The 12059-nt window shown below is 39.2% G+C and overlaps 1 protein-coding gene across 1 annotated transcript in view; it reads right to left on the bottom strand.

Moving 5' to 3' along the window:
• MYO3B (myosin IIIB) overlaps nucleotides 1-12059 on the bottom strand; it is a 227026-nt gene that overhangs the window by 158788 nt on the left and 56179 nt on the right. Inside the window, exon 10 of the mRNA XM_075092498.1 lies at nucleotides 9768-9913. Coding sequence (XP_074948599.1) covers nucleotides 9768-9913 — 146 coding nt within the window. The remainder of the gene's footprint in view (nucleotides 1-9767; nucleotides 9914-12059) is intronic.

Below are 12059 nucleotides of genomic sequence, written 5' to 3'. Positions count from 1 at the left end.
TGCTACAGGTGATCCAGGTTGAGCAGGGTGGTTGGACAGGATGACCTCCAGAGGTCCCTTCCAACCTCAGCCATTCTGTGAGTCTGTGGAAGACACAGCCAAGCACACACACTTACTGACATTTTCAAAAATGCATCAGTGGTTCACTTTCTGTGAAATCAGTGATACTGAACTCTTTTGAAAAATCTAACACAGAATGGAGATTAGAAGAATTTTAACAGAAATGAAACACAGAAGTGCTTCTCGGAAATTCCACTAGCTACCTAACAACATATTTAGGGACCTAAATAATTTTGAAAATCTGGTCATATTTGACTTGTTCAAGATCATATGAGGAGTCTGTAACCTGCTGAAGAACCAGTAGTGGTCTTCCCAATCCTCAGTCACAGATCTGTATTCTTTTCCACCTACAGGTGGACTCTATCCTTGAATTGCTTTGCTATTCATATACCAATCAAGGAGGATCCCAGGGACCTTCTATTTCTGGTCATTAGATATTTCCATGGTATTCTTAGATGCAACATGTCACCCTGCATTTTCAGTATTTGGAATTTTCTATAAAAATACAATCACAAAGTAATGAAAGTCCAACATATGAGACAATAAAATAATGTGTAAAAGTCAAATTATTCCTCAGACAAGTACAGATAGCTTTTATGGATATCATGATGCCCTACCTATAACCACAGGCAGAATGTGGTCTTTTGAAGTGGTTTAGTCACATTGTTGTAACTGCATTTCACACAATTCTGTGCTCTGAAACTTGTACACCTGCTGTCAAATTATTCGTCATAAGACTAAATGCTTCATTTTAAATAACTGCAATTCTATTTTTTTGGCTTTTCTTTCACAAAAGCAATCAACTCTAAGCTTTACTGTCCTACAACACATACTTGTATTTCTTTGCTGTTCCAAGCAATAGTGGTAAAAATGTATGCTACATGTTATACACTGTCAGTACCAATGCAGATGGCAAAATTACAAAAAAACGTTGGTAAAGCCAGCTGCAATATGAAAGGCTACCTTAGAAAATGTTAATATTTAAACATTACCTCCAAAAAATAATGTCCCCACAACAGTTTTTACCTGTTCAGATGGACAAAACTACCTGCAGTACACCAGGTGCTCCACGCTGTACACAACAAAGCAAAGTGAAAGTGCAAATATTTTGGCTCCTCTACCTCACATAGCTGGCCTACATTCACACTATCTATTGAAGTGAAACAGGTCTATTCTCTCCCTTGACATGATCATACCTTAAAAATGACAATAACTGAGTAGTCTTCACAGAATCACAGGTTGGAAGGGACCTCAGGGATCATCTAGTCCAACCTTTCTGGGAAGAGCAGAGTCTAAACAAGATGGCCCAGCGCCCCGTCCAGCTGAATCTTAGAAGTGTCCAACGTGGCCGAGTCAACCACTTCCCTGGGGAGATTATTCCAATGCTTGACTGTCCTCACTGTGAAAAATTTTCCTCTTGTGTCCAATCGGAATCTTAAAGAACTTCTTCAGAGATCATTACCAACATGAAAGTTTAAGTGTATGTTTGCACAGAAAGTGCATAGGTAATTATACTGCGTACCTGCAAACTACCAGGAAACTGAAGGTGTGATGGGGTAGGAGGTGGAGACACCAGGTTTGGTTCTGCTAGAGCCAGGTCAGCTCCTGAAGCAGATTCACTAAATTCAAACTAATAAGCACTCCCAAGAGCTTTATGTCTCAACACAGTACAACACAGGTGAAGAACTACACCATTCAGGGAGTACACACAAGCTCAACTTCATCCCACTCCTGGCTATTTAACATGAATTAATGAAGCATAATAATTTGTAATGAGATTTAATTTAATTCCCAGTTTCCGTGGGTTAGAAAATTAAATAACCATTTCTTATCACCAATCAGTTTTGAAACAGGTGCCTTCTACTGCTTTCAGAAGAGCAACACTTGTCTGGTATAGAAATGAGAGGAGAATTTGGTTCAGTTTCTGTAGGTGTCAGATGTCAGTGTAACCTAGAAAATTGCTCTTAATTTACCACCTCACTGTAAACAGGATTATAAAGAGAGAGATCCTAAAACACACGGTCTTTGCAACATGATCTGAAATCCTCCCTTTACAGTGGTTTATACACCCACCCTTTCCAGACTACAAATACAACCTTTATCTCCTCTTTGCCACACTACTTTTCATAGCCATTACTTTTCTTTTCAAAATTTCAAATCACTGCTACCTTAAGAGATAGTACTGATGTGATATACATTTCTCACAAGATAACATCATTTCAAGAATTTATGGACCCATTTTACTTTAAAAAGCTTAGGTGTAATGGTATTTGAGAATCTTTTACTTAGTAATATTTTGCCAAAACAGACACACCTAAGTAGTGGCAGCAGATGGAAGAGGTTAAAGTATCAACTCCCAAATTACCAACTTTGCTAGGCCACCTTCCCTTCATAATTTAGACCCTTCTGTTGGAGATTTTAAAATTTATTCTAGACAGTTGACATGTTAACAGAATCATTTCATGGTTCAGTGTCTTCGCAGTATGATTTATCTCTATCTCTAGGCACTGGAGGTCCCTTTTTAGGAGATTTATGAGTTAGATCCAAGAATTCATTTTCATGAGGGAGAATGTGTGCATCATTGCAAAACAGAACATTAACATTTGCTCTAAGATAATGCTTCCTTCTCATTAGCAGTTTTAAGAATAAGTATCATGCATGTGGTATCACAACTGTTTCCAAGACACTGCACATTCATATAATAAAATGTTCATGAATGAAAGAGATTTTGAAAATTTGCATTACTCCATGAACTTGTATCCCTTTCTCTTCCAAATCTACATAATGAATACAGAAATAAGGTCCAGAAGGCTAATGTCTAATGAAACTTCTGACTTAAAATTTAACTAGCATTTTCTTCTTCAAGAAAAGTGGTTAACACTGGAAGATGCTTAAGCATCTGGCCCACAGCTCAGGCCATAGTATCAAAAGTACAAAGTTAATACTCACACGCCTTAAAAACCACAGTGTTTTCAAAAGTGCTCAGCATCCAGCATCTCCTGCTGTGAAACACTGGTTAGGTTTTCAAGGGAGTACAGTACAGCACAGTGGGGATCACCTATTTTTCATGCCCAACTTCAGATACTCGGTGAATTCTGAGGGTTCACCTGCCCTCTGGAAATCAGCTATATTGTTGAAATAAATTCAATCTTTAATCACATTTTATGTTGCTCGACTCAGTGAAAGGAAACGTTTTTCCTGTTCTGTTCAAACAGAGACTTCTGGTAGCTGCAAGACAGAATTCTAGAAATGAGAAACTGTGTGTCTGATTCAGGACAAGGATCAACAATGTCAGATCACCAGTGCACATATGTGACCCACTTCACACTGCAGGCAGTTTGTAGTTACAGTTTAAAACACACTAAAAATGGAGGACAGGGAGCAACACATCTGTTTGCAGTCTCAACTAGTGCTATTTATCTAACAGAAGCGTTTATGTGCCTATCACTAGAATTTCATAATAAAATCCTTACCCTGGACAACACTGGGGAAGAAACTGCAAATAAGAAAGGATAAATCATGTTCTTTCATAGAATCATAGAATGGTTTAGGTTGGAAGGGACCTTAAGAGGTCACCTAGTACAACCTCCCTGCAGTCAGCAGGGACATCTTCAACTAGATCAGGTTGCTTAGAGCCCTGTCCAACCTGATCTTGAATGTTTCTAGGGCTGGGACATCTACCACCTCTCTGAGCAACCTGTTCCAGTGTTTCACCATCCTCATTGTAAAAAAATTTCTACTTCTATCCAGTCTAAATCTACCTTTCTTTAGTTTAAAACCATTACCCCTTGCCTGTCACAACAGGCTTTGCTAAAGAGATTGCCCCCAACCTTCCTATAGCCCCCCTTTAAGTACTGAAAGGCTGCAACAAGGTCTCCCCACAGTCTTCTCTTCTCCAGGCTGAACATCCCCAACTCTCTGAGCCTGTCCTTGTAGGAGAGGTGCTCCAGCCCTCGGATCATTTTTATGGCCCTCCTCTGGACCTGCTCCAACAGTTCCATGTCCTTACTGTGTTTAGGGCTCCAGAGCAGGATGCAAGACTCCAGGTGGGTTCTCACCAGAGCGGAGTGGAGGGGCAGAATCACCTCCCCCAACCTGCTGGCCACGCTTCTTTTGATGCAGCCCAGGATACAGTTGGCCTTCTGGGCTGCAAGTGCACATTGTTGGCTCATGTCCAGCTTTTTGTCCACCAGTACCCCCAAATCCTTCTCCGTGGGGCTGCTCTCAATCCCTTCATTTTCCAGCCTGTATTGATATCGGGGTTTGCCCAGACCCAGGTGCCGGACCTTGTACTTGGCCTTGTTGAACCTCCTGAGGTTCACACAGGCCCACCTCTCCAGCTTGTTCAAGTCTCTCTGGATGACATTCTGTCCTTCTGGGGTGTCAGCTGCACCACTCAGCTCGGTGTCATCTGCAACCTTGCTGAGGGTGCACTCGATCCTGCTGTCTATGTCATTGATGAAGATATTAAACAGTACTGGTGCCAGTACTGTCTCCCTTGAGGGACACAACTCATCACCCGGCTCCATCTGGACATCGAGCCATTGACCACTACCCTCTCGGTGCGACCATCCAAATGATTCCTTATCGACCGAACAGTCCACCCGTCAAATACATATCTCCCGTTTAGAGAGAAGGATGCTGTGGGGGACCGTGTCAAAGGCCTTACAGAAATCCAGACAAATGACATCCATACATCTTCCCTTGTCCACTGATGTAGTCACTCCATCACAGAAGGCCACATTTATGTGCCTTTCTTTATTTAGAAGGGCACAACAATCAGACAAGACAGTTGCTGCTCATGTTGAGAATATGGAAGAGGAGAGAGACAGAGAGGCATGGTTGAGGCCTTGTTATCTACAATGTCCTGTTAAGAGCTATCTTCAAACAAAACACTTTCAGCAGACAGGATCTTGATTAGAGACAAAAGTATTTGAATCTTTTTCCAGCAATTTTGAAAGGAGAGAGATGTGAAAACTATAAAATAAAAACAGATAGAAAAATACAAAGCTAGGAAGCTCAGAGCACCAACAGAAAATGCAAAAATCAAACATAGTGCCATCAGAACTTTTAATATTATGAATTTCTGCCTTATGGACCAGTCTCCATTCTTATTTGACAGCTCACAGGGCTACAACTACAAGTTCTGTCATTTCTATATAAATACTAGCCTGCACAGAGAAGTATGACTGGGAAAGTCCTAATTTCAGTAGTCTTCCAACGAGATACGTACCTAGGATGGGATAGAGAGAATGTTCATGGCAACTGGAACGTTTTATTGTGAAATATGTTGCTTTCCATTCATGTCCTCCAAAGAGGGGAACGTAAAATATTTCTAATACAAACTATGAATATAGATCTGGATTTAAATGGACATAAGGGGCCTCCTCTTCCAGCAATGCCATATGACCCAAACACCTTGGTGTCCTATGATGTACCCACAGACATGCTCCTTTACAGACCTCTAAGCCATTCAGCCTGAAGCGTAGTCCATCCCTGGCTCAGGTCACATAATTCAGTCATAGGTCTGTGTTAGTTAGAGGTGGTAAATTTAACAGAAGTCTTAAGTTTGGGAATAAAATCTTCATTCCTCCAGAAGGTTTCCTGGGGACTGAAATTTTGACTATGCTTTGCTGAATATTTAATTTTCTAAAGCAGTGTCACTCTGACCTTCCCTTCCATGCTTATAACTGCTATAGAGAAAGTAAAGAGAAGTGCAGTTTCTTACATACTGGAAGAACATTGAGGCGTTGTAACTAGTACCATCTGAATTCAATAGCTTATTTGCTTCTTGTTTAGAGAACACAAACAGTGTAGGATGTTTGGCTACTGTTAGCTTTCCCCATTTTCCTGCTTAAATTAAATGAAAACAGTAAAAGCCTAATCCTTGACTTGAGTTCTACACAAGAAGACATCTCCAAAGATCTTGGGGGTATGTAACTGCCATGACTTGTTAGTACAAAATCATTTATTCAGTGATTGATTCAAACCCTATAAAGTCAAAGTAAAGAATCACTGATTTCAGTTATATTCATTTAAGGCTAAGGCCTAGCTCCACCGCTCACTAAGTTGAAACTCAAAGCCAAGGCTAATGGCACAGTTACTGCCTGTCTCTAGAAAAAAGTCAATGACTAACATGGCAGAACCTTAACTATGTTATTCCCTACTTGAGAATGGAAGAATTCTGTGGAAACACACAGACATTTCCATATCTAGCTTTGGCAATTTCATCATTACTAACATTTTTAAGGACATTCATGAGAACAGATTATTCACTGCTTGATAGCAAAACTTGAAAACTATTGCAAAGTTTTCCGCTAATGTAAAGAAATCAGCATCACACGCAACAGACCTGTCTAGCACACAGAAGACAGTATAAGTAGAAAGATACGGATCAACTGTAGTCAAGAATGTAAGGGATCAAGGAAATAATTCCTGATAACTCTCTGCCTGAGTGATGTCCAAGTGTCATTTACTCCGAATAGCAATTTCACCTCTTCTTCTCCAAACTAAAGTCAGATCAGCCCAAACAACAAAAATTATCCTGAGACAACACATACAGAAATCAGATATATGCAGTAAATCAATAGCCGATTACATTTATTGCTCATTATTAGCAGTAGCTTTTTACACTTCCAGATAAAATGGAACTTGACTGTAGGGTACCACAGTCACACCATAACTGTGTACAGCTTTGGTGTCATTTGGTATTAGTGCATTTAGTACATTCAACAATAGCTGAAACCTGATTTGCCAGCTTCGCATTAAACCACAGAAAACCACAGCTAAAAGAGGAGCTGTTATCAACAAATTATGTATGTGTCTGTCAGAAATCAGAGTATGGGTACATACAGAAGGCTGGAGTTATATAAGGTTATATTGCTTCCTGACCCAGGGCTTGAAACCACCGGCAGAATCCCAGAATTAGAAGTGTGTATCTTAGCATTCAGCTCTATTGTACTCCAATATTAATGTGGTTTGAATGACAAATTACAGTTGGGAGATAATTTCAGAAACTGCTACCCCCCTGCTAGTGGCCATTTTCCAGGTGAAAGCAAAACCTAGCTGAATGAGTTCTTTCTCTCTCCATCCCTCAGGAGCAGTAAGCTCCAGGCTTCACTTGAGAGCAGTGCTGTCACCATTCATGAACTAAGGGCAATCAGCTGAGTGAGCCCTTCGTCCATGTCACCAGATGTACAGAATTATGTCTTGATTTAAGTGAGGCGTGGAGCAGAGCCAGCTATAGGGAAAGCTCAGACAGGCAGCCTCCTACAGAAAGCAGGAGGCCGCAGGCACTAGTGGTTACAACCCCTCAGCTGACACAAGAATTCAAGCTGCATGAATATGCTTCCTTTCACTCGCTCCACCCTAACGTAAGCTCTTTGATTGCAGGTATCAGCAGAGCAATTTTAAGACATGATCCCTGTGCACAGCACAAGTGTCTCTGGAGATGTGACAAGTGCTAGTCTCAGTTAAGAAACTTGTTGAGTCCAGAGTCTAACTGTAGTCTCACTGAGTCAAAAACTAGTGCTGAGAGCTTTGGCTCAAATGCCTGATGGATGAAGAGAAAGTCTTGGGCAAGAAACTGAGAAGCAATAATGAAAAAGAAAAGAAAAAAAAAGCAGGGTTCATTTTCCTTTGATTGGAATTTACAATGACATTTAGTCATGTGGAGAGGGGAAATAGGGATTGACTGTACCTTTCCTCTTCTCATAAGGCAGCTAAGGATTACCAAATAAAGCTAGCAAGTGGCACACAGGAGAGTGTTCTTCCAATAAAATATAGCTACCCTGTAGGCTTTTTTGTTACTAGATGTTATCATAGGTGAGAATTTGTATTGGATAAATTCAGAGATGACACTCAAGGATACTACCTACCGAAAAATGACCAAATGTCTTAACATTTGCATTTATAACTTCAGACACAGATATTAACGTGAAAGCAGAAAGTGTAAAGATGCCTGAGCTCATAGGATTTTGGATTGAACAGTCTCAGAAGGTGAGATGCAATGCTTCTATACATCGCTGCTTGAGCACTCAACAGCCAGTGCTTGGAAGAACCACCTTCAACCTGAGAAGAGCCTCAATGCTCTTGGTGCAAATGCTGTTAAAAATGTCTGAATTGCAGCACAGATATCAAGAACTGCGCTAAGATTACTTCTAAACTGTCACACTACTATAAGAGGGGAACACACCTTTTGACCATATTTACTCTCGCTGAATTGACTTCAAACAAGTACCAGGAGAGAAGCTCTATCTCCTATACCCCAGGCCCTTATGCCATCCAGCACTCATCAGAGTCCACTTTATCTAATATGAATGCACAGTTACCAGCACAGCAGGGTTACAGCTCATAAAATGCAAAGCAGAGAGAAATCTCTTGACTTAAAATTTGCTACCATTCCATTTAGTAAATGTACCCATTATTTAATTCATCAGATAGATACTTCACCTTTGTTTTGTTAAGTCATACAGAGATGCAACAGCAAATAGGGAAAGAAGTAGACTGTAGCTAGAAACCAATGCCTCTACAGGCCCTGTTCTATGTATCTTCCTATTGCTTGCTGTTACTTTTGGTATAAACTGTTTTGAGCATCGATAAAATTTATAGATACTGTGTTAGTAATCTGAAGCCTCCCTAGCTGCCTTAATTGCCAGGACCTGTTTTACACTTGTGCAAAGGCAACAAGATGAACTGCTGCTCCAGTATGAATAATTTTGGAAAAGAGTGGTGGCAGTTCATGTCTGAGCTGGGTAGAAAGAGATAACTATATGACGCAGAACCCAGCACAACTGCACCTGCATATAAATAGACTTAATCAGAAATGCAAATTGCAATCAGAAGAAATTTTAAAAGCCTATGATAACTGTGCAGATAACAAAAGGTCAAACACTTGTATTGCTGAAGGTTTTAAACTGTTACCAGTCAGTGGCGATTCTTCCTTTATGAGCAAAATGTAGAAAAGACAAGTAGATACCAGTCTAATCAATGATGGACAAATTCTTTCTGTATTTCTTCTATTACTACAACTGTTCTGTTGTTAAACTCTGTTTTACACTGTCAGTCTCATCTTAACTTATTCAGGACAGCTCAACAAAATGAAACCAAAAATAAACAGCATGAAATAATAGAGCTAATTTACATTACTATACATAGAGGGAATTTCTATCCCTTTTTCATATCCATGTATGACAATCCAAATCTTCACATTTTAACATCCTTGGGTAAATGAAAAAATAAATTATGACTCCAGTTTGCTGAAACTTCCAGACTGCTTCATAGCATTGTCAAAACTGTGTGGTTTCCTTCCACAGTAAAACAAGCCTAAGACTCTAGGGGAATAACATTTAAAAATGTTATTCAGTTGTTACAAATGTTGGCTTCTTCCTCTTTTGAAACAAATGTTTTCATCAATAGTAGCTAAGAAAAGTACTTTTGAAGGGAGGTACCTTGCTATTATATGATTTTATATTTTAAGATAAGAATAACATAAATAAGTCTTTATAATTTCAATGCATTTTAAATATAAATTACTGTAGAAGTCAGGCTGAAAAAAACCCATCTTTAACATTACAGCTTTTTAATGTCTTTTCCTATGAGACATTCTTAGGATTTGAAGCACAAACATTCACCAAGTATTTCTTTCTCCTTTGACTAGATTGTCTCTGAACAAACAAGTGAGTGAAGAGAGCCATCTAGTGCCATACCTTGGAATTTTAAAAAGGGTTTTCACCGGATGCATGTCAAATAAAGGAGGGTCTCCATCCCCCAGTTCAATAGCTGTTATTCCCAAGGACCATACGTCACATCGAGCATCATATGAGTAGTCATACTGTTGTTCACAAGCAATGACCTATCAGAAAAGAGCACAGCAAACAACACTTTAACCTAATGTACAATTCACGCCACACGAGTATGACACGAAAGTACTTTTCTGAGTCGTGTCTAAAGTCCTATGTAGCTTTCAGATCTCTTATCTTTGGCTGTATTTCCCAGTTAGGAAAAAACCCACAAAAATATAACAGTAAATTAGAACTTCTCTTAGTTTTTTTTTCTTTAAAAACAATCTTTCTCTTTTTTAAGTACTTTTTAAGCTCTATAAAATGCTTCAAATATCTATACAAAGAACACCACTTCACTAAATTCTGTTTTTGAAAGCATTTCTTACAGAAACCTATTACAATAGCAGGAAACCCTATTGATGTTATTCTTATTAACTTCTATGATTATTCATGAGGATAGACTGATTTGCACAGCTGGTTTTTAGATAAGAATACTCCATCAGTCATTTCTGCCAAATTCTTTTGTTTGTTTGTCTCTACTAGATTTGAGTAGTTTAAAAAAATCTTAGTCAACATACCATGTACTTTGTCTAAGGAAAACTGAAGTTAACAGGAATAACTCCTTGGACTTCAGAATTGTCTTACATCACAAACTTGATGCACATTTCCAGCTAACGCACTGTTTGCATTCTAATCATATGCTAATTATTCATATAAGATGGAAACAATTCTTCATCTAAACGCGAGATTCAAACTAAAGTTTAAATTTAGCCCTTATCTTTGCAAAGGGATGAGATGAAAACTGCAGCTTCACTGCCTTTTATTCTACCTTGAATTGGAATCCTGTCTCAAGTTTGTCTTCCCAAATCTCATCAATTAGACCAACTGCTTTGAAAATCTGTCAGATCCCCACATATTGGTAGCATCAGTTTCCATGATTTTTCTTACAGTTTTAAGTATTTTTACTAATTTGTACTTAAGGTAAACAGACCTTCTGACAGCACATCCTAGGGTGGCTGATCTATGTTCTAGAAGAGGGTTGGTTTTTTTTTCCTTCTGTATTACTTCTGAGTTCTTGTGTTAGGGCTTCAGTTTGGGACAATGCTTTGCAGAGATGCCAACATACATGTCAGCACCCCACGTAGCTGCTGGCAGAGAGCCACTCAGCCTGCTGTAACAAAACCTTTCCTGGAGAAGCTGCTGATTCCAGCTTAACCTCTTGGTTACTTTCTCCATAAGCTACGCCTAACAGAGGCATTCCTGCCTCTGGTAGAGGTTCTATCCAACAGGCCCACAGGACCTGTCCATCTCTTACTCTGGGACTCATGACCCCATCATACATCATTCGTCATTTACTTTACCAGAAATCAGGGGTGTCGGACATACTAGTTAAAGTAATACTGAAATGTTTGGGGGGGTTTTTTGGCAGTAAAGTTAGACATTAGTTAATTCCTTTGCTATATACAAATAGTTCAGTTAGTTTTCTAGAGCAACTTAGTCCAGAAAAATTAAGACCTTTCCTTAATTTTCTACCAACGTTTTGACAAGTGTTGAGATCTCTCTCTTCCTCTTCAATTTTTCCAGGCTAGAATGCCAAAGAAATTTCTTTTCATACCCTACTGACAGTAGTATTTCCCCTTTATTGCTGTAATGTCAAAGAATCTTCTGATAGAGTATTAGACCAGTGTTTCTCAACTATTGCCTGGGGAACACTGGTGATCTGTAAGACATGATAAAATGATCAGCAAAATGTCTGCAAACCATCCAAGAAAAACACACATACACATTCCCCCTACACATTTTATTTGTTTATCAAATAAAGAGAATGGGGGGGGGAAGTAAGCACTGCAAAAGGGGATTAAGGGATTTTTTCCATCAACTTCAAGAGGCAGAGTTTTGTTAGCTAATGCTGTGTTTTTCAAAGTTGTCACATGAAGATCATTTTCCCATCTCCCTTCTCTTTAATGGATCGTCTTAAGTGAAAGCTCTGAAATATTTCTTCGTTCTTCAAAGAGTTCATTATAGCCTTGATCTCATCCCAGAGATCCCTCTATCTCTTGAAAAAGATTACTTTTACTAGCAGTAGATGGATTCTATGCAACTCAAGCACAGCGCTTCAAGCCACCACCCTTGTTTCAGAGGCCTATATGATAATTTTGCTTCCTTATACCATGCCTTAAAGAGAAGGAAAGAAATAAAATTGTAAAAACTTGCAAG

Source organism: Phalacrocorax aristotelis, chromosome 5 (genome assembly GCF_949628215.1).
Source record: "Phalacrocorax aristotelis chromosome 5, bGulAri2.1, whole genome shotgun sequence".
In the NCBI taxonomy this organism is placed as follows: Eukaryota; Metazoa; Chordata; class Aves; order Suliformes; family Phalacrocoracidae; genus Phalacrocorax; species Phalacrocorax aristotelis.
Note: the sequence above shows the minus strand (reverse complement) of the source record. Positions and strands in the feature narration are given on the sequence as shown.